Source organism: Scardinius erythrophthalmus (genome assembly GCF_964197995.2).
Source record: "Scardinius erythrophthalmus genome assembly, chromosome: 17".
Taxonomy (NCBI): domain Eukaryota; kingdom Metazoa; phylum Chordata; class Actinopteri; order Cypriniformes; family Leuciscidae; genus Scardinius; species Scardinius erythrophthalmus.
Window position 1 is genome coordinate 19,428,524 of NC_138237.1, and position 24,348 is coordinate 19,452,871.

The following is a 24,348-nucleotide window of genomic DNA, read 5'->3' on the forward strand; positions in this document are numbered from 1 at the left end:
AGTCATGTGGGGCAAGGACAACTGGCGAACTGGCATCAGGGTCATGGCACATTAATGAATGTAGGGAGCGAATGTTTACCCTACTGGTCTGATCACACAGAAGAGCTAATGTAGCTCAAATTTCTGAAAAACGTAACGCTACCATGATAAAAAAAAAGTCAACCGGTCATAGTGCCCATAATGCTGCAAGTTCCTAGTTTGTATACTTGGTTACTAAGGTAAGGTTTACAGTGCCAATAAAAATCATGCTTCAGATGAAATATGAGATGTGTTTAGAAAAACAAAGAGATAAAGATAAATATCAAGTGTAAACAGAATATTTCATTGTGCAAAAAGTGTGAAAATATTGAAATTACTGTCAAATTATGTCCATTTTAATCCAAAATTTGCATGTATCCACTGTTGGACATTGCTGGTTGAGAAAATGAGCGGGGTTTTTTTGGAACATACTTGCTAAAAGTCCACAGAGACAAAAGTGCTCATGAAACACTCGCGTAATGTATATGCTCACCACAAAGCAATAACTTTTTTCTCTTAGGTGTTAAAATGAAAAGGCACTTAGATGTCACAGTGGTCTAGCATGGCATGTCCCATGGATACTGTCCCTGTTTCAAACCCCAGTGATACAATGCTCAGGTCAGATGATGCTAGAAATAGATGCGCCCGTGTTTCTCAATGTGAAGCAATCTCAATCACTTTGGTTATTCCCATGGAGCACCTATTAACTAATCTGAAGAATATATTGCAGCTTGCACGTTTGCTACACTCCCCTGTTGTCAGTTATAAGCAATAGCTTAAAAGAAGCCTATGGCTGCCTTTATTTGCCTTAGTGGAAAAACAATCTAGACTTCAAATGAGAAAAATACTGCTAATTATCTCCTACATGTTTCTATTGTTGCTTGTAATGGAAGTGAAGTGTGAAGATGTGACTTTTCATTCTAACATATGCTGTCTTTCTCTATCGACCCTCCAGCCCTGAAAGATGCTCGATTCCAGCTGGTCAATTTCTCAGACAACGAGCTGCGTGTGTCGTTATCCAACGTGTCTCTCTCAGACGAGGGAAGATACGTGTGCCAGCTCTATACAGACCCCCCACAGGAAGCCTACGCCGACATCACTGTGCTAAGTATGAACACTCATGCACACATCTATATATACAGCCCCTGCATCTCTGGTGACCCCACATAGAGGTATGACCTCCAAGGTTGAGATCCACTGGACTAGACAAACTGAACTTTTTGTTTTGACCGTAAGATTTCCCATAAGGCACTTGCCGCATCAACAAACACCCACAGATACACACATGCAGGGCTTCTTTGTTTTCTGAGGAATCCTTTTATGATCAATCACTAGAGTGGAGCAGCTTTTATGAGATGCTGCAGCAGTGTAGAAACAGGATATAGCCATTCATCTTCACCAAACAGAAGGGCTGAGACGCGGCCAAGCCAGATCCTGAACGTCAGAATGGAGCATGTCAGAATGGAGCCAGTGTTCGACACATGCACACACACACACACACTTTCACTGCTGTTTGGAAGGGCTCCTGAAATCTCTCTAAAAACTCAACAAACACTTCACCTGCTACTTCCTTTGAGGACTCAGCCGCATGGTTGGGCCGTTCAGCGGAATTATTGTTTATGTGTTTGTGCGTGTGTGTCTTTGTGTACATGTGAACGCTTTGCTGCGTTCTGCGTCTTGACATAACTGCATGGAAAAATCACCCGCACTTAAAAGTGATTATTCCGTTTTGAGAGCAGAGTTTAGTGCAGGGTGGATATTGAGGGAAGCGGGATTGTAAAGAGCTCGCTGAATGCAATCGAGTGGCTGGTTCCAGAGCTTCAGACGCCCAAGCTGAATGCTTGAATGGAACCCTGCTGCTCAGGGGGAACAAGAAATCTCTACCACTGAATTACCCTGTCCAAATAATGTCTCACATTTACACTAGAGAGCTAGAAGGTTTTAGGATTAATGTGACCTTTTCAGGTAAGCATTTTAGACGTAGTGACTATCCTGGAAAGTAAGGTCTTTTTGGAAAAGATGTTATCACTGCATATCCAACTGAGCGCCTATATGAATCGGAAGCCTTTAGAGAAGTTTTAAACAGTGTCCTAACCAGATGCAATGTCATAAGATTCCAGCGACAAGAAATATATCTGTCCACAACAGACGTGACACTGCTACATGACGCAACAAAATCAATCAAATATCACAGCCAATCAGAAGAGAGTGTGGGCAGAGTCTCTTACTCAACAAAATGAAGAAATACATTATCTAATTAATAAATATCAAATAATTTTAACATTAACAAAAATAATTTCTTAAGTTACTGAAACAATCTTTGTCATAGAATACACTTGTTTGTTCACAGTTTGAGCATTCTTTTATTTTCAAGATCTAAGGTGAATTATTCACTTTGGTAGTAAGGTTATGCAAAATGATATTCAAATTCACATTTTCATCCCTTTTAAGATGAAATAAAGCACATAATCATTACCTGAGATTATCATTGTAATAATTTGTATGTTGTTGTTCCAACAACGATGCTGCAAAAATAGAAACCTTTTTCTAAAATAGAAACCCCTGTCACTCGCTGTCACGGCTGGTTAGAACAAAAACTCTGATTAACATGGAAAAGATACTTGTATCACGTCGCAGTGTTGTCACGTCATGTCTGGTTAGATCACTGTGTTGCAGTGCTTGAAGAAGGGTGTTATCCTTGTTACATATTGCCTGTGAACATTCACAATTATCCAGGTCAGTGTATAATGTTCTAGTAGTTTTAGTCTAGTCAACTGGCTGTGTTGCTTTCTGTTGCACAAGATGTTCCATTACTAATCGTGTTGTAGTCACCTCTGATTCATCACAGTATGTACTTTGTCTGGGTACCCTCCTTTATGTCATTTGTAAACGAGAATTAATACATTCACCCCTTCATATTCTATGATGTGTTCATCCCTCAGTGTTAGTGTCTGTGTTGGCTATCAATGCACCCTGGGATGAATGTGACTATAGTGGTGCTTGATTTACAGACCGCCTTGTAAAATCTGTCTGTCCTCTCTCAGTCCCACCAGGAAACCCAATCATAGAGTCCCGTGAGGACATCGTCAGCGAGGGCAACGAGACGGAGATAACCTGCACCTCCATGGGCAGCAAACCCGCCGCAACAATCAGATGGATGAAAGGAGAAAAAGAGCTACAGGGTGGGTAAAGTCACATTGTGGACACACAAACAAACAAGGTGTTTACCAGGTTTTCTCTCTGCCTTGCAAACCATAGCTGGTGCACTTTCCTCTGATAATTTATTGAAAAGTGATACTTTAATTGAAAACACTAGATAACAACATTTATTAATACTAGCAACACAAATTGTTACATTTTATATAATGCTTAGCCGATCATTAATGTACACCACTGTTCAAAACACTGTTTTTTTAAGAAATTTATTTTATTCAGCAAGGACACATTAAATTGTTCAAAAGTGACAGTAAAGACATCTATAATATTACTAAAATATTTCCATTCTAAATAAATGCTGTTTTGAACTTTCTATTCATCAAAGAATCCTAATAATCATGGTTCCTTTTTCAGCAGTGATAAATAATATCAGCCTATTAGAATGATTTCTGAAGGATTATGTGCAGTGTTAGGAGTAATGCATTACAAATAACACAAGCTATGTAATTTACAACAAAATATCCGAGTTACTTTTTAAAATAAGTATCACAAGTTACTTTTTCCCATTTATAGACTGACACCTCTCTCGACCCGATGTTGAGAGAAATGGGGAGTCAGAGGTGCTGTGTGAATATGATGGTTATTGTAGTTCTAGACTTAATGTGAGCATGCATTTACTCCTCTCACTTGCACAAAAAGATTCAGTATCCCTCAAAATGAATAAAAACAGTGAAATAAAAAATCATAATATAACACAAACCTTCAATAATTAAATGTTAAATTACACTCATATACTTACAGTATGTATTTAATCTCACTTTATTATACGTCTTTGCTGCTGATCGTCTATGATCCAATTCAAACATACTAAGCAAAACTGACTTTAGATAAACATCATATATGTTTAATTTTTTTTTTATTTCATTTCTTTTTTCTTTTTTTTTTGCTGAAATAAAAAAGTTTAAACTTTCTTCTTCTGCGTCCTATTCTTCTGCAATCCAGAATGGCAGCAGAACTGAAAGGTTTGTTTGAACTGCGCCCTCTACTCTACAGGCGAGAATTTGCATTTCATTTCAGCTTTAGGCTTATTCATTACACACTAAACACTGGAGTAATGACTGCTGGAAATTCAGCAAGAATAAGAATAAATTCCATTTTAAAATATATTAAAATAGAAAACAGTTATTATCTTATATTCTTAAAATCTGGTCCCTCCTACTATTTTGTTTTGTTTTATTGTAGAATAAGAGTAATGTCATCAAGACTATGAAATGACTGAAAGTAGTAACCAAAATTGTTAAATTGGTGTGTGTTTGTATTCATTTATACATTTTAGTTATTTCTCAATTATTACATAGGCACAAAATATTTGTCTACAAAACTCATTTCAAGTATTAAAGCAAAAGCATTTTGATCAAATAGTTTTTAAGATCATGAGAAACACAAGTTCATTCAAGTGTGTCCAATCTTTTGAACGGTAGTGTGTACATTCATCATTTGACATACCCCTTCTAGGGCTGGGCGATAAAACGATAACGATATGTATCGCGATAGACACGTAATCAATATCAATAAAAAATGCGTTCGATAAAACGTTCGATCATTTTTTTTTTTTCGTCGGAAGAAACCAGCAAGCAGGTTTGATTGCATGAACAAAGGCACTCACTCTCTAGTAACTAGATAAAACAGGAAAAGTCAGCTCGCCTGACTTGAAGTCTGACCGTAGTCAGACCAATGTCATCTGCAGATTATTCAAGACCGTCGTCAGTTTCTCTGTTATTCGCGTGCTGATGCGCTGTTCTAGCGCGTGCGTTTCTCAGCGTGTACATGTGAAGCTCACATGCACTAAAAGCCTGTCTACCAGCGCCTGAATACTAAGTAATCTTTCGAGTCTTATTTTTCTCATACTGTTATATACACACAAGGTTTACATAAACTAGTCGGATATGTCTAAAGTGAAAGCAAACTTGAGAAAATTGAGAGAAAATCTGCTTGACAAATGCGTGTATAATAGACCCGTCGCGCGCAGCTCTTAAAGAGACAGTAGTAATAGTAAACACGCTGCCGCTTGTCCCTAAAGGGATAGTTCACCCAAAAAATAAAAATTATCTCATTATTTACGCACTCTAATGTTGTTCCAAACCTGTATTAATTGCCTTCTAATATTTTCTAATATTAATATTTTGAAGAATGTGGGTATCCAAACAGTAGCTGGTCCCCATTGACTTCCATAGGAGAAAAATATACATGGGTTTCTCGGCGACGTCATCACTGCTTGCGCACGCAACCAGGAGGCAATAGACCCGCGGTCTTCGTATCGGAGTAAAGGGTTTAGGCTAGTAGCATAGTGGTGGTGTTGTCTCTAAGTCAAAATGCAAAGAAGTTGTTGCGTAATTTATTTATATGCAGGCCTATCTGTTGTGTTTTATCTGCTCATTTAAATTATACATGTTGCAAGTAATTCCAAATTTAGGCAAATGGAAGAGTGGGACAGAAGAAGGAAGTATGTTATAGGCTATTCTTTCTATTCATAATTTGACGAGCTGCACATGACCACATAGCACGTAGTTGTATGCATCAATGGATTTGTACGCTCTAATCATTTATTTTGTATACACACTTGGTGTCTGAATAAGATAATTATATAGCCTATATCAGGCCATACAATTGCTGGCCACTATTCGTCATCCGCAATCCAAAGATCGTCATGTATTGCGTAGGGATCCGGCAAGATCTCACCATTGCTGAGAGTAAGTTTTTTAATATAATCGCCACGGTCGGAGGTACTAAGGCTACATAATCCATCGTCAAATCTTTGATTTACACTAATGTAACGTTATATGTGCAGTCATGAAATGCTGCAGGTCGTAAAGTAACGTAACGTAAACAAGGTTAACTTATATAAAAGCAAATGCTGCACTGCTAACATTACATTACTAACTTAGTCTAACAACATGATAATTCATACATGCATCACAGTATGTCCGGATTCGTAAACAGTTGGACGTTTTACATATGTTATAATAATATGAAACACAAACAAACAGATCCAACTCTGAAATTGCAGTTTATTATTAAGTCAACAAGAAATTACAAACAATGGGAAATCTACGTTAATTACAATATCTTTACAGAATTCGGCATAACAGATAGCGGGTTTTTTGCCTCCTGGATGCGCGCGCATCCGGTATTGTTTGTATACAAGAAACCCGTGTATACTATGGAAGTCACTGGGGTACATCAACTGTTGGTCATTCTTCCAAATAACTTTTATTTTCAACAGAAGAAAGAAACTTATTCGAGTTTAAAACAACGTGAGAGAGTAAATTATGAAAATTAGAATTTTTAGGAGAACTATCCCTTTAATGTTAATAAAACAACAAAATGTAAAGAGAAAATCACTCACTGCTCTTGACTAATAACTTTATTAATAGCTTTAATAAGTATCAATGTATAATTTATAGAAAATAGAAAGAAATAGATTTATAGAATTTATAGAAAGAAGTCGTAATATTATATTTTTGCCATATCACCCACCCCTTTATAAAGCATTTATTACGTATTCTTTAATTTTGCACCTTAATGTTAAGAGATAATTGTTAAGTGTTCATTGTGATTTTAGACTTTTGAGTTTTCCATGGTCGTGTTGACATTTCTGCCTTTATAACTGATGGGATTATAATCAGAGGTAGGTTAAGTTTAAAATAAAAAATCTTTAAATGTAATATATTTGTCTCCTGAACTGGTCCTTATTTTAAATATGTTATAAAAAAATTCAATAATTATCGATATCGGCCGATATAAACACTTATATCGTGATACAGTTTTCAGCCATATCGCCCAGCCCTAACCCCTTCTCCGCATACTTTAGTCCGTTTATTGATCTTTGAATGTCTTGTGAAATTGTCATAACAGTACTAATTATAAACTCAGCAACTCCTTTTCAACATCTGTTTACCTGAACGCTCCTCACAGAAGCTCGGCTCATTTTCCATATCGCTCCGTTAGGGTGAGTGAGAGGCCGTACCTTTGACCCGCAGTCGTCTAGACACAGGCAATTTGCGTATTATGTACAAATTACTGCATATAAGCTGTTCTAATAACAGCTACCCAAAATGAGACGGCTAAATTGGAGTCCTGGATGGATGTTTTCATTTGGTAATTAGTGATAAGCTCAGTCAGGGGTCCCCGTTTCTCTCCACTGGGAGTTTCAGCAGCTATTACAAAGCATTGTTCTGTTCATTTGTCAGTGGGTGTTTTGTTTTTATGTAACATCAATATATTATTGGACAGTTGGACAAATGTAGCGCTAAAGAAGAAGGAGTTCGCCTCTGTGAGATGGACAGCAGGACATGAATATTCTGTTCTTGTATAGCGAAATGTTTGAATGGAGGAGTTGAAAGCGATCGAAGAAACCGAGGGACTCCTCTCCTGACACAAGCAGTGCAACGCTGGCACTCACTGGCTGGAAATTGCTTTTGGCCCCTGCGCCTTTTCGGATTTATTTTTAATTAAATGTCCTTATCATTCAGCCTAATTACCTCTAGGATAATCAGGCTTTTTTAAATATCATTTAAAGGTTACACCCATACAGCCCCAGAATGTAAACTCAGCCGCCCCCATGATGTACTGCCTCATTCTCCCTCTCACTCACGCAAACACAACCTTCCCAGTCTTATTCGTGTTCTGTGCCGCATTTAGTACTTCTGTTTTACATCCTGCTCCATTGTTGATACACACCTGTCTCATAAGACAAGCTGAATAAACATTGAGAAACAATAAGTTGTTAATTTCTTCCTGTCAGACGACAACGGCCTGCTCATTGTGTCATTGCTTAAAAATATAATCTCATTTTAATTAGCCAACTAAGCTCAGCTGAAACACAATGGCTTGATTCAGAATTTGTAATGGCTTTAAGGAAGTTTGCTAAATACACGATTGGCCCCAGATCTCTAGACTGCCCTCTTCGAGGGAGTGACTTTCCATTGGAAGGTGTTGAATAATGGGGGGGAAAGGGGGAGGGTAAATTATAGAGCAAAAAAAATTGAAGAAATGGTGAATTCAATAGGGTACAGGATCTCTTTTGATATTCAGCCCACTGTATCGCTGCAGATCGGGACTAATCAGAGCTCCTTTGCATTTCAAAAAGGGAGATGTTATTGAAATGAAGAAATGCCTGAATGACAGTGATTGACCTGTGATTATCTCTTTATCAGCAGTGACTGTGGCATTGTGAGGGAGAATATAGATGTGCTTCTGGGCTCTCAATGAGCTCTGTGTCTTCTCTTATTTGAGATATGATTGTCTGACTATTCATTCATTGCTGATAATGCTGAATGCAGGGAGAATGAATGCTCAAGACAAGGAATTGTCAGGAAAAAAAAAGAAAGAAAAAAACATCTGGAGTATTGAGATGTCCAGATTTCCGAGCAGTGCCATTTCCGGGCATTTTTATGATTTTCGGTAAAATTAGCATTGTGGATGTTTGATAACATTTATAACAGTCAAACGATAGATGTAATCTACATATAAACTACAAAAAAAAAGATAGGAACCACACATAAATGGCAATAACGGACCAAACAAGTCTTTATTGCTCATTAGCTGTAAGCAAGTGTAATGATTTAATTTTGATAATAAGAACTGTTTCTTAAGGACCAAATCAGCATATTAGAATGATTTCTGAAGGGTCATGTGACACTGAAGACTGTAACGATGATGCTGAAAATTAAGCTTTGCATCACAGGAATAAATTACCTTTTACATGATCAAAGAGTCACATTGTTCCAAAACTTCCCAAGCAAAAGAAGACAGTTGTAAGAATGAAGTGTTTTTTGAAAGTCAGTGGGGTCCAACATTGAATGTACAAGTCTGCCTGTGGAAGGTGGGGGAGTGTTTAAGGAAACCGCTTTGAAAAGGTTCATAAACTTCACCTATAATAAAGTGTAATTTTTTTACCCTCTGTCAGACTCAACTTTTTGTATTTATTTTCTTTTAGTCTGTCACTCCCACATTGAATTCATTTTTTAATGGTCAAGTGGAATTTTTTTTCTTCTCAAAAACACAAACAGGACAATAGGTCCCTCTCTCTCTTGCTTTCTCGCTCACCTCTTCTCTTTTCCTTTCTCGCTTTCCACCCACGCCTGTTTCTCTCCACAAGGCCAGAGCAGTAATTGAGTGATGGAGGTCTGTGCGGTGCTGCGAGGCTATTGTCTGGAGCTGCACAATGACTTAGAGTCTTTTGTGTTCTTCATGCCCACTTGATGCATGCTGAAGGAGGGCTACGGGTCAGATGCGTCCACTACAGCCATTATATCTCACTTCATAAAGCACAAACACACTATCACAGCCCACACAGTTGCCAATGAGTGACAGCTGCATAACAAGCCTCGACAGGAAGCGGTTTAGGGCTGTTTTTCGGCCACATGGCCCCTCCCATATGGTCACATTTCAGGTGCTGCTGCAGGGGGCCATTTACTGTACACATGTCATTGATAAGCTGCAGTGAGCCGCCATATGTCACATATGTGCAATATGTTAAGGGATCTGCTTTGTTTTATGGCTCACAGGATGTGTAACATATACTGTGGACTTCAATACACTTAGCCACCTGTGGTTTCTTGATAGAGATGATAATGAAAGCTGTTAATTCTTTGTCTCTGACTGGTTTCTGTTTCTCACAGGCAAGTCTAAAGTGGAGACCACATATGACAGGATGTTCACTGTGACGAGCTGGCTGAGGTTTACGGTCACGAGAGAGGATGATGGGGTTCCTGTGGTTTGCATTGTCGACCATCCAGCGGTCAAGGACTTCCAGGCGCAGAAGTACCTAGAAGTACAATGTGAGTGAGCCCACATTTGAAATGTAATATAATATTACTGTTATTTCATTAAAATTATATTTTGTTAATTCAAAGTGAAATCTTTGAATAGATAAAGATTTTGTTGGCAGTACAAAATGTTCTATTGGACTATAGACTTACTATTATTTAATTAAATCTTTAATATTATAATCTTGAATTATATATTATATTATGTGAATATTAAGTATTAGTAATATAAATTTAAAAGATCTCTCCGGGTAGATAATGGCGTTATTTATTTTATTTATTTACTTTTTGAACTACAGTGTGAGTGAGCGGAGTACACTGACAGCATTTTAAATATAGATATAGATTTAAATATTAATATTATATTATGTGAAAAGAATTTGAAGTGACATTCAATGTGAGTGAGCAGTGAGCAGAGTTTCACAACACAGTGCATTGCACTCTGCTTTAATGGAGGTGCGTAGCCGCAGACCAATCAGAGTGCCTATGCTGACCAGTCCACCATCTAAAGCGCTTACAATCAGGCACGTGAGGGGCGGAACTTGACCTTGTTCTAGCAGTGGAAGAAGGTCGCCTGGTCCGATGAGTCCTGTTTTCTTTTACATCACGTGGATGGCCATGTACGTGTGCACCGTTTACCTGGGAACGTGATGGCACCAGGATGCACTGTAGGAATGTGATGCTCTGGGCAATGTTCTGCTGGGAAACCCTGGGTCCGGCCATTTATGTTCGACTTATATTTGACATGTGCCTAAATTTCCTAAACATTGTTGTAGGCCGGTGTGGCGAGCAGGACGAGGCCGAGGGCCGTGAGAGAGCAACACGAGGCCGGTGGCGTGATTACTGAAGAGCGACACTTGCGCGACGCACCGGTCTCGTATCTCTCACGGAGGAGCGGAAGCAGAAAGGGGGAGCGACGACAGTGAAGAGCGAGAGAGGAACAGACCTGAGTTTTATTTAATGTTTTGTTCCTGTTTTGTGTGGCCAGCAGTCATCTGCGAGGGGCTGCTGGCTTATACTTTCATTTTTGTATTGGGTTTATTTATTTATTTAAATATTTGAATGTTCACCGGTTCCCGCCTCCTTTCCATAACATCTGAACTGCGTTACACTGGTGCTGAAACCCAGGAAGAAAGAGGAACGCGCTGTCAAAGAGCCCTCGCGGCTGTGGGGAATCCGCGGTGCCATCAAGCATGGCGGGCAGTTTCCGTCGCCATGGACGCTCGAGGCGGTGCGCTGGAGTGAGTTGCCGGGGGGACGGTCAAGCTCGCTGCTGGCCGCCTGGGTGCTGGAGGGGCTGCTGCCGTCCGTGAAGGAGCGGAGGAGTCGCCACCGTTCGCGAGGCACCGCGGAGAAGATCGGCCAGCTGGGGAAGGGCAAGATGGCAGCGCGTTATGGGAACCGGACCAAGATTTTTTTTCCTCTCTCCCCTCTCTCGTCTCTGTTGCTCCTCATGCTTCCGTCTCCTTTTCTCTCGCCTCGTCTGTCCATACCCCCAGGTACCGCAGCTGCCGTGTCCGGTCTCCCCAGAGGAGGGGGGGGGGGGGTAGAGCGCATTCTCGTGGGTAACCCCCGGTCTGCGAGGGGCGATGGGGGTATATGGCGAGCAGGACGAGGCCGAGGGCCGTGAGAAAGCAGCACGAGGCAGGTGGCGTGATTACTGAAGAGCTACACCTGCGCGACGCACCAGTCTCGTATCTCTCACAGAGGAGCGGAAGCATAAAGGAGGAGCGAAGACAGTGAAGAGCGAGAGAGGAACAGGCCTGAGTTTTATTTGATGTTTTGTTCCTGTTTTGTGTGGCCAGCAGTCGTCCGCGAGGGGCTACTGGCTTATACTTTTATTTTTGTATTGGTTTATTTATTTATTAAAATATTTGAATGTTCGCCAGTTCCCGCCTCCTCCTTCCCATAACATCTGAACTGCGTTACAGCCGGGTACTCCCCTTAATGACAATGGTGTACCCTGGTGGAAGTGGCCTCTTTCAGCAGGATAATGCATCCTGCCAAACTGCACACATGTTTTGAGGAACATGATGAAGAGTTCAAGGTGTTGCTCTGGCCTCCAAATTCCCCAAATATCAATCCAACTGAGCATCTATGGGATGTGCTGGACCAAAAAAGTTCAATCCACGGTGGCTCCAACTCACGACCTACAGGACTTGAAGGATCTGCTGCTAATGTCTTGGTGCTAAATACCACAGGACACCTTCAGGGGTCTTGTAGAGTCCATGTATCTGCGGGTCTGTGCTGTTTTGGCAGCATGTGGATGACCAACAGCATATTGGGCAGGTGTTCATAATGTTTTGGCTCATTTATGTATATTTGAGTAGATAATTGTGTTTGTTTGTTTTTTTATTTTATATTTAATTTCATGTTTTTTATGTACAATGTGAGCGAGCAGAAGACAGTGTGACAGCATTTGAAATTTATTGATATAGAATTAGTATTGTTGAATTAGAACTATTGTGGTAACATTATTATTCATTTAAATATGCTTAATGTCATAGTTTTGACTAGGTAAAGGTCTCTCTCTCTCTCTCTCTCTCTCTCTCTCTCTCTCTCTCTCGTTCTCTCTCTCTTTTGAGTTAGTTTTTTTTTTTTTTTGTCCTTGTGTTAAATCAGTCAGGTCTATCCTTTCCTTTGTGCGAGCAGACATTAGTCCAGCCATGTCACTTGGCCTGTGATGAAAGATTAAGTGTGTTTTTGCGCTTTGGTGATTCAGTCGTGACAGAGATTCTGCCTCTGATTGGATGAGAGCCTTGGGCACTGTCTTCATCCGAAGATACAGATAGGATTTTTTAAGATATTTTGTTTTGGGTCCTCATCAAGCATATTTTTCTTGGTTAGTCTTGCCTGCCACAGGGTTTAGAAGATCACTGGAAAGACTGCTTCACCTGACCTTATTTTGTCAAAGACAACACATCTCCAAAAACTGCATGATATTTGGGCTCTGGCTTTGGGCACTTACAGCAGAAAAATGTAAAACCATTTTGTCTATGCTATTTAACTGGATTTCGTGCTCACAGGCAGCCTTTGTCATGCTCTGGGGAGAGCTGGTGTAAGAGTCATTGTCTGGCTCACTCTTCTTTCAAATTGTTCTGCTGAAACTGGGAAAACAATCAATGTTAAAAATCATTGAGTGAAGGCAGACTTAATGGAGTACATTTTTGCAATAGAAAATAGAAAAACATTGCTGTGGATATTAAATAAGCTAGAAATATTGATAGCTACACAATGCAAACAGTTTGTGCAGTTCAGCAGCTTGAGGGAAATTAAATGCTTCGTGATGGCGGTGGTAAGGAATGACAACAATATCTCGTGTCAATAATTGTGTTATTAGAATTAGAGTGACCTTTTCTGTCCGGCGCACCAGCTAGTGAGAAACCGGAGGCCGGTGGCGCTGCTTTCCGTGGATTTAATGCTTGCGTGGCCAGGAGAGAGAGAGCTTTGGAAAGGAACTAATGCAGAGGAAGCTTCAAAGCAAGAAACTTTCACTCAGAGCCTTTCATGCGAAGAGTTTGAAGATGACAAGGGGAGAAATGGAAGGAGTCTCCATAGAGCTGAGACAAACAGGTGGATATTCCTCTTACAGAACTTCTGAGCGGGGCGCTCTTTTCTTTCTCTCTCACATCAGACCAGGCTGTCCATCATGGCACAGAAATGTTAGCTCTGACAGGGTGTAATTTGGAAAGATAGAAGGCCAACAGATCACTTTTTGTTGATAGAAGAGGTCAAACAAGCATCAAGTGGGCAAAGCACTCAACAAATTTAGGGATGCCAAAAAGCCAGTTGAAACATCAGTCCCGAAATAATGTGATAAATCATGTCAGGACATTGACGCTTTTTTTTTTCTCGTGCACTTTAAAAAAATCCAAGAAAGTGTGAAATCTGTGGGTCAAAGTGAAGTCACCGTTCACTCAGAATCCAGTCCATTCAAAGTGCCGTAAGAGCTGGTAAAATTGAAAGAGTGGGATCTGGTGGTTATTGTGGGCAACTTTGACATGGTTTCAGTAAAATAATCTTTTACCCTTTGATTCCACAGGGACACTTAGCATCTCTCTGTGTGGATTTTTTGTAAATTCCTTTGCCCTTATGCATGACCTGCCTCCAACGCAAGGTCTGCTGCTTATCCTGATTTACGCATACTAATGACTCTAGACTATTACAACATTACAAACCCACTGTTTTACAGCAGTGCATGTCTACTGTTTAACCCACATTTCTTGCCAAAGTGAGTGCAGTGATGTCATTAAAGTTGCACGTGGGAGCAGCTCTAATATCTCCCGCACCTCTGTTGAACATACACATAACGCTGTCGTATAAGCATCTGTGGAATGCCACTTCAAGCTCCATTACTGGGAGAATATTAGATTTGAGTTCCTTTGAGAAACTAGAGGGCTGGATGCCGGCCAGCCCTGCAATGGAGCATAGTACTGGAAAGGCATAGCTCAGCCATTACAACCTGTCAGTTTAAGAGGATGAATACCTTCAAGGAAGCAGCAGGAACCTCAGAGCACGAATCTCCTGTGGAGCCCACTTACATAAGTGTGGTGAACTTGGCAAGCACACCACAGCCTTCTGTGACTCTTGGGAACTTTAAAGGGATAGTTCACACACAAAAAAAAAATAAAAAAAATCTGTCATTTACTCACTCTCATGTCATCCTGTAGGACTTTCTTTTATAAATTTTGAACACTGTTTCTTTGTTTGTTTTTGTCTATACAATTGACTGTTGGTTTGGACCCCATTGATATTTTTCTACCTGATGTTCCTTGGATCCATTATGCCCATTGAAAGGCCAGTAACACTTTCTTGTCTCTTAGTATTTTTTATGGTCTATTGTTGCTATTTTTGTGTCTAATGCGTTATTTTCTTGTTGCACTTAACACTTAGTATAACACAAAGGTTGCCATTTCCTGTTTTTGCCTGTCATGTCCTTATATGTAGAAACACTCTCTGGCAAACAGGAACCTATTTAGTTATTTGCCTGATATGTGACACATTCTACAAAAGCAGCAGAGCAACAGCCTTGTGTAGTCCATTAAATGCCAAGGGTGCTAAATGTCTCTATGATTTTCTTATATAAGCTGTTTGCCATTAAGTTTCATCATGTCATTAGACCGCCAGACAGACCGAAAAATCTTATTTGATATCAGAAATTGGCATACAGGTGTAATACCGTTATGCAAGGTGCTAACACAAATGTGGAGCGAATGACCGGCCCGCATGTTTGTGTATGTCAGATAGGGGTTGAACAACTTCAGAAGTCGACATTCATGTGATTAAAGTCTAGTTGACGTTGACTAGTCGCTGATGACGTCATTAATGAACAAATAAGCCTTAACCTCGAGCTGAGACCCCTTGTGCACAGCTATGGCGTATGACACAGCACTGCCCACAAGGCTATTGCTCCTACATACTGTACATAACTGCTTATTTTTGTTCTTTTGTCTTTAGGTTGTTATGTTTCTAACAGATTTTTGCTCGTTCTAAATCAAATACAGATGAAGTAGCACAGTAAAGATTACATAAATTTGAATGCATTATAGAGAGCGTTTGCGTGTGAATTAATTCTACCTGGCAGCATCTCTCTACTAATAGTGAAGCTGTGGGATTTTTTACTAAGAAATATATGCTAGAACTTTTCAGTTTCTAAGCTATTTTGTTGATAAATCACAGAACAGTGATGACAATACATTTCTGTGCTACTGAATGTTTCAGTGTGCGCGCGATCTGCACGTGATGTGCGAGCTGCTGTCTGCATGTTTGTGCGTTACAATGTAGCAGCACATTTAGCAAACAAACGTACAAGCATATCTTGTGAATCGCTCTCAGAGTATGCATTTATTTGTCATTTTAACTGTTGGAAATGGAGTGAAAAAGTGAGCTGCAAAGATTTCAAGTTTAAAGTGTCATGGCAGAGCATTAAAGTCGACTAGTTTGTGCAACCCCTAATGTCAGATCCCCTCCGATGTTATTTGAGACACGCAGCGCTGGGTATTTCTACGTGAGAGAGCGTTAGTTATGTGTCCGACGTCAGTTTGAATGTCACCCCTCCTGCTGCACTGTACAAACACAGCAGGAAGTCTAATCCCAGGTGAATTGGAAAAGAACTGAGACTTGCCAAGCAGAAGTGCACATTTCATGCTAAATGTAGCAGCTATGGCTGAGAGGCAAGGCTGACGCAAGGTGCAAAAAGCCAGCAGTATACTGGCTGCCAGTCACTGGAGAATAGGACCATTGAGCGGCCAGTTGTTTTAATAGAAATGAGAAAGGGCAGTACTTACAGAGCTGAAAGGTCAATTCTGAGAGCGCAAGAGGAATGAGTTTGAATATGGACATTCGTGATGTCATGACTTCTGCCTGTATACATGGCAAACATCAGGGTGTATTGATTATGTTTAAATGACTCTAAAGGTTAATAGAAAAAAAAGCATGCACACATTTTGCATCAAACAATGGTAATGCTGAAGAATCGACTCAAATGGCTGAGAACAATCCAATAAGCGTTGAACAAAGCCAAGGCTGTTTAAAGTTTCATGCAGCTCGGGGGCACGAGACGCTGATGTGCTTTACTTTTCTCCCCCACAGATAAACCTGAGGTAAAGATCGTGGTGGAGTTTCCTTCGGGCCCGATTAGAGAGGGTGAGAATCTGGAACTGACGTGCCAGGCTAAAGGCAAACCAGAGTAAGATGCATCTCTCTGCTATATGTTCTATCACTGACTATGTTGGCAACATTTCAATGGTTTGTTCTGATCTGGATCAGTTTGTGTCATGGGCTCTCATCCCTGAGGAGAACAGTCCTCTAACAAAAGCCATTGCAAAACATGTATCAATAGACTTAATTATACAACAATTCTGGTCCATCTGATTAAACAAGCTGCATTCCAAGATATTTTGTGATATTTTGTACTTTCATTTGAGCCATTTAATAAAAATAAAAAATAGCCTTGTTGTAGGAACTTTAATTTAGTTTTTCTACACAATGAAAATTTTATCATGTGCATATGCGCCACAACATTTTTGGGATTTTTACCAAATATTGACTATTAATTACTTTATCTGCCGTGTAAAATGAAATTAATAATGATATTTTAATTTAGTTGAGTACTTGGTAATCTACATGGATAGGCAATATTAGATTAAAAAAAATAAGTTTCCAATGTATTTTTTTTTTTTTTTTGGATTTCTCTATAACTGATTAAGACCAAAATAAATAAGTCATGTAGTCTCAACACAACAAATAATAAAAGTGATGGAATTTGAAAAATGATGGAATTTGAAAGTTTGCAAGAATTGTTGCAATTATTAATTTCAATTATTTAAATTGAACAAGCAGCAAATGTTTTGAGTGTAAAAAGACTGAAATTAATTAGATTGAGATTTACTATTAATCATTTATTTGGGTCATGATAATAATTTTGCATATGCCCTTACTGCAAACAAAAATATATGCAGTGGCCAAAAAATGTGGGCACTCAAGACAAATTAAAACTCTATGAATGTCATTACATATATCAGAATATCAAACCAAGTGGCATTTGTTGTACATAAATGTAACAGACATTTTCCAGGGGAAATATTTCACACAAAAAACTTTTTTGTAAAACAAAAGATATTTGGTTGAAAATTAAGAAATTTCTTAGAAAAGCTTAGAGATAATCACACATTTTATTTGTATAAAAGTATCCAAATTCTGGGGGCCATTCTTAGCCTAAAGTAAGTTATCAATGTTAGTTCAATGAGAGCACATGTAATGAAAGCCATTCAGGTGTTTTTACATTCAACAAGCCCCATAACATACCCAAACTGAAATGCTGCAGGCAGACAAGGCACCACCCGAATTCATTTAATAAAGATGAAAATACAATCAATACAGTGAGCAGAAAATTGGAAGTCATTTTCATTAAAGCTTGGAGAGGGGCTGCAGTCATTACTGTCAGACAGTGCAGGGCTTGGCTTGCCATCCCATTTGTATTCTCCGCCTCACGCCAGGTTCTCTGCAGCCCCTCCACTGTGTGTTTTTCCCCATGCCTTCCTCCCAATAAGGCACTTTTTCTAGGTCATTTCTCCCTTTCCATATCAGGAACGTCTGCATCTTTATGCTACGCATGTATATTTAACCTCAGATTGAGACTCTTTGAGATTCCCCACTCGCTGCTCACCATCAAATGTTGTTTTGCCGTCCTCAGTGGCCGAGGATCAACTGCTATTGAACGCGAACCAATCCTTTGTTTCGAAGCTGTGAAGGTTTTGTTTAGTTTTTTTTTTTTTTTTTTTTTTTTTCTCTCTTCTCTTTTAAGCAGAGGATGGTACGTTTAAACACAGACACAAAAACCAGAACAATAAGGCAAAGCCTCCTCAGATGCTCTTGGGAAATAACTACACTGCAGCAGTGCCATTGAAACTTGTGAGAGCCGAGCAGAGTTTAGAGCCTCTGTTATTTCTCCACAGTAGGTTTAGTTCATTCTGCTCATCACTGTGAAAGTAGAATAGGCTGTTGTGTGCTCGGCTCAGGTGTTTAGAGAACAAAAGGAGATCGCTCGCAGTGGCAGTTAATTGAGGCAGACAAGAGAAAATCACAGCCTTTCGCTTTTTGTTACTTTGCCAAAATGTTGTTCATTTGCCAATGCCGTAGGCTGCGACATTGGTCGAATCCCACAATCTGTGTTACTGACCACAACTGATCATTTTTTCTGAGGGTTGGGCCTCATAGCTGTTTCAGCCTCAAACAACACACATTTAATATATTAACATAACAAACTGCACACAAAAACCAAAAGTCGGATTTGCTGGATTCAGTCACAATGCACAGATAGTTAGTCTGCTGGAAAATAAAATAATCTATACAAGTTCCCAGACTGCTACAATTGTTGTTTCCAAGGAATTACTAGCAGGGTTCCCCACATCTTCTGTACAATACATTTCCATGCTAAAAAAAAAAAAAAAAAAAAAAAAAAAAAAAATTTCTGGAAATTACACATTTAAAATGCCCTCATATTTCCAGATATCCCATGGCCATTGCAATCCTAACTAGACTGGTTCATGGCATTGAATATTTGAAATAGACTCAACTTCTGTTTGTGATCTGTATTGTTACCTGCCGTAAAATGTCCCATAAAACATTACTTGTTGGTCAGACAACCTCTTTGCCTAAGTGTCTGTGATTTGCTAAATACTGTGATTTGAACCAGGCTTGATGGTCTGGCTACACAACACTAGGCCAAAGTCATTTCTGCTCGGTCTCTCCATCCAGGCCTCAACACGTGAATTGGGTGAGGGTGGAGGATGACGTGCCATCTCACGCAGTTATCACCGGCTCAGATCTCTTCATCGAGAACCTGAACAAGTCCTACAACGGCACTTACCGATGTGTGGCGTCTAACTCTGTGGGTGAAGCCTATGATGACTACATCCTTTTTGTGCGTGGTAAGTGCAAAGTGACCGACTAGTTTTGTCTCTTCGACCTCTTGCTCTTTCACTCACTTCACCGCTCCATCTGAGTCATGGGTCAATAACATTGATCTCAATGACATTTCCTTTCCTCTAGGACATGTTCTAATCTGACCATTTTCCTCTTGGAATTTACTTCTGATATCTTTTGCTGCACTAAGCCTGTGGTGAAATTGCTGTCGTCCATTTTCAGAGTGCAACAATGGACTCAGAGCTATTTTAAAAAGGATTTGTGCTGCAGTGAGGATCTTTAAGTGAACAGATATACAGTTTATGTCAGTAGCGAGGGAGGCAAAGCCCAACTAATTCAGTTTCATTTCAAGTCATTTTATCAAATGAAACTGTGAATAAGCTTTAAAGAAGCCAAACTTTTTGTTTCTGTGTGTCTGTGTGTGTGGGAACATTGCACGTTGTCGGTGGGTCGCCACAGAAACTTGGCTTTGCCCGGGTTGTGCGTGTTCCAAAAACTTGCCCCAGCACGAAGTGCAAATGCGCCAGTAATTGCGACAGGCTTTTCACACGTTTCTCCCATGAGCAACTTGGCAGTCATTCCACGAGAAATTCATGACAGTTGAACCAACAGAATAGAAGAGAGAGTGACATAGCCACGTATGTTGCTGCAAGAGCTCAAATCCCTCCCCTATTAAAAACAGCATTGAAAATAACACTCTATCAGAATGTTTTATGACTTGATGCTGCTTTTAATATCTACACAATTCAACCACATATTTGACATTGGAATTGCTAATGCAGAAACAGAACTGCGGGACAGGGCTGTCACCATTTAATCTAGCATCATGCGTCTCCATTGTGTTAACAGAGTGACACTATAATATATTCAACACACACATACATGTGCATTCATAAAGACAGGCGCTGGTGACATCTGGGTACTCTATATTCTTATAATTATTCTCCCACAAATTAATAGGATGACATCTGCGTATTACAAACACAGTGGCCCTGACACATTCAGCAAGACCCACAGCGCTTCTCGCATACTTGGCATATTACGCCGTTCTGTCGAGGCACTGTTCAATTAAACGCTCTACTTTACAGAGAAGGGAAGGCAAAATGAGCATTTAGCAAGCTGTCTCAGTAAGGATACTTTTTCATACAGTCGGCATATGTAATGCATGGCATATTGGAAGGGTATTTGTGAAGATATTCATGCATGGCCTTATGTAACCACTATAAGGGTTGTTAACACTTTCAGCACTCCTACATCATAATAAATCTGCAGATCTAGATGTAATTCAAGTGTCTAGTGGCACCATTCAATCATACACATCAACATAGTCCCAGCAATTCTCCTGCATGACTAGTTCCAGGAGGTCACATGTGCACATGCGCATGCATATGTATTTTTATTTATTTATTACAACCAATGATCATGCACATATTTGTTTTTAGTTGTTTCAAGAGCAGCTTCCAAGTTGGACTGACCAAATTTAGGCATGTGTATGCATGATTTATGCTTCAAAGGGGCAGATTTACTAACAGCTTGCTCCAGCACAAACCCTCTTTTGGTGTTAAACTAGAGTCAGGATTTTTTGCATATGCTATAGGAGTTTCTCTTTCAGATGCAAAATGTTTGGGAGAAGAGTATTTAAATGAATCATGCAAGGTAATTTACTAAGGTTTACGCTAGTCAATTTACTGGTATTTGTGCCATTGTTTAACATTAATCTTAAACCAGATGATAATTTGCACTGCTCTTGGTAAATTGCGTTGTTCATTATGGAAATGATCTGACTGCGTCTGTGTTCTTTAATTTGCACGTCTTCAGTAGATCACGCGCAGAACTTTCCACTCCCATTGGCGCTTTTTTGGAAGTGCATTCTCACGCTAATTTGCCGTTTATTAAATCTGGCCCAAAGTTTTAGATAAGCAATTTTATTATCTACAAAAGTTTGTTTATTCATTTATTTATCAAAATCAACTTAAATATGTTTTCAACATTTTCAACTTTAATCAGTTTTTCAAAGACTTACACTTTACACAAATTACACTTTATTTGTTTAATTGTCGAACATTTTATTTGTTTATTCATTCAAGTTATCGTAATCATGCAGCTTTAATTTAACATTTTGAAATAAAATGTACTTTTTATTTTTTATCTTTATTTATTTAATTGGGTGTTTATAATCTGTGCCACCTCAGTTCAAAAGGGCATGACTCTTCTGTTCCACAGTGTCCGCTTATGAATGAGCTAGAAAGTATTCAGCACATTAGAGCTGATATCAGATTCTTGATTTTTAGTAGCAGAGCTTCCTGGGCCCTTGATAGACAGCCAGAACAGATGTACTGCAGAGGCAATTTTTCTCTAATGCGTTTGTTCCCCAACTGTTGTGAAGCTAAGTGATGGAGAACACTTGGAGGGTGGCTGGCACTAAACTGGTTATGGGGAAAAAATACATTCCCTGAGACACTTTTCCAAGGCCCCCATCCCAGCATGCCCCTGCGGGGGGAATGAGATCTAACACACCGGCCTGTAACAAGTTTACAGAGCGCCTCTAACCTAATAAAGACTACCTTTGCCTTCACAGCCCTGGCCTTTAATATTGCGCACTCCTCCTCTGCCTGTCACCCTCGCTCACGTTTCCTCTTCGTAACAATTCCTCCATGCTTAGAGGCCTTTCCTTTGGTATCTCACAGCCGCCCAGTAAAAATCGATCAAGGCAATACACTTCCTTAACTGCGCTTAGAGTGCCATACTGAACCCAAACACAAACATGATTCTGTACTCTTGGAGGGTCAAGAATTAGGGTTCCCACAATAAAGTGTTTTCCAGGCCTGGAAAAGTGATTTTTTTTTTTTTTTTTTTTATTGGTCTTGGATGTAGTAAAACTTTTTAGCGAGTCAGTCTGATTTGCAGCGTTCTTTTTTTTTTTTTTTTTGATGAATCTGTCAAATTGACTCACAGATCAGTCTGATTTTTAATAATTTTTAATTGTATCCAATATTCTCAAATGACCGAAAAGGTCTTGAAAAAGAGGTCAGAAAGTGTGGGACCCCTGAAGAATGTGTTGTGGCCACAGAGCGCTTGTGGTTATGGAAATGTACATCTGATCACAGGCCAAAGTAAAGCATTGGGCTTTGCTTTCTCTGAGGGAATCCCCTGTGTGGTTGTGCAAATGGCAAGCATAAACAGATATTTGTTTTTGTGTAAACCTAAATCCTCAACCCTCACACAATGTAGATTCAACACAGCTTGCTGAAAAAACACATTGCATGGAGATTGATAAACAGCCTGATTTTGTGACAATCCTCAGACTTGTTTGAGGCACCTAATTGTCCCTTATATCCAACAACATGTGTAGCAGAAGACGAGTACTGAGAAAGAACAGCTGGAGGAACAGCAGTCTTTCTAGCAGTGCATGTAACTCGAGAAGATCCAGCCTCGGTCCAGCGAGCTCAACACATGTAGGGAAAGAAAAAAAATACAATGCACTTCTGTCACTGTGGGTCCAATCCCATCCCTGCGTTGTAATAATGGAGCCGTAAATCACTTATTTCATACTTTTCCTCAATTCTTAAAGCTTGCTAACTTTTATTCAATTTGTCACATCAGTGTTTCCCTCACAATTCATCGTAATGGTGACGTGCACATTTAAAAGTCAGATTGCCCTGATAAATTTCGCTGCTGTCAAACACGGCCTCGGCAGCCGGCCGTTCAAAAATCTAGTCATCTGTGAATTCAGACATGCAAATATGCCGTATTAGAGTTGGCAATGTAAAACTGTCCTACTGGATGTGTGAAGATGAAAGTATGCATTGCAAATGATGTGCATGCTTTCGTATCTAAGCTCAAACTAGAACTTCTGAACTGTCATGCACATTGATGTAAAAGTACGAAGTTTCATAAGCATGGATAATTTGTCTGAACTTTGTGAAAGAAATAACTATGCAACAGTTAACAAGCAGCATGAACTGTGTGTATCATTATTGTGTGTGTTTTTGTTTATTATAATTATATTAAATTAATTAAATTATAATATTTTATATAGAGTATTATATTATTTATCCTAATCATGCAACTTTAATTTCAATACAAAATTATATTTTTTATAAAAATTATATTATTATTAATGAATTTATTATTATTATTATTATTATTCAAGTTGCATTCATAGAATTGACTTCATAGTCTTGTTTTTTAGTTAAAAAGTTGTTTTGGTTAACTTTTGAAAATTAAATTGGATTTTTTTCATTGTTTTAATATACTGTATAATAATAATATTTAATATACTGTATACTGTCATTCAGCTGATTCCAATTTATGTCTGCTCCACATTAAAAGAATACAAAATGGAATATACTATAGTATATTTACTACATCATAATACATTATTCACAGTAGGACACAGTCAACATTAAATGTAATGAATTGACTTCATAAACTCGGATGCACAACTCTTTGTCTTTTATGGAATAGATGCTTGTTGCATGCTTTGTAGGAGTTTTCATACTGTTGGGTTGCTTTGTAATTATTGAGAAGCATAAATCTCTCATAACATGGTTCAGCTGGCAGATTGGATGTGTGCTGTTTTTAAGTGCTTTCATGTCTCATGGCTCAAAGGCAGAGGAGCCTCTCCCATCCACACCCATTTCATCCTGTCTGCCAGAGTCATTAAAGGGTTAGTTCACCCAAAAATGAAAATTCTGTCAGTAATTACTCACCCTCATGTTGTTCCAACCCCGTAAGACTTTCGTTCATCTTCGGAACACAAATTAAGATATTTTTGATGAAATCTGATGGAAACTTGCCGGCCCAGAAAAGTTAGTAAAGACATCGTTAAAATAGTCCAAATGACTTCAGTGGCTCAACCATAAGTTTATCAAGTGATGAGAATACTTTTTGTGTGCAAAAAACAACAAAAATAACG

At 39.3% G+C, this 24,348-nt stretch overlaps 1 protein-coding gene across 2 annotated transcripts in view; it reads left to right on the forward strand.

Annotated features, from left to right (window-relative positions):
• Window positions 1-24,348, forward strand: part of cadm1a (cell adhesion molecule 1a) — a 309,154-nt gene that overhangs the window by 235,512 nt on the left and 49,294 nt on the right. For both annotated transcript variants that reach the window (XM_081391324.1, XM_081391325.1), the window contains exons 4-8: window positions 974-1,126; window positions 3,063-3,200; window positions 9,858-10,016; window positions 16,596-16,692; window positions 19,263-19,435. In XM_081391324.1, the coding sequence (XP_081247450.1) occupies window positions 974-1,126; window positions 3,063-3,200; window positions 9,858-10,016; window positions 16,596-16,692; window positions 19,263-19,435 (720 nt within the window). The remainder of the gene's footprint in view (window positions 1-973; window positions 1,127-3,062; window positions 3,201-9,857; window positions 10,017-16,595; window positions 16,693-19,262; window positions 19,436-24,348) is intronic.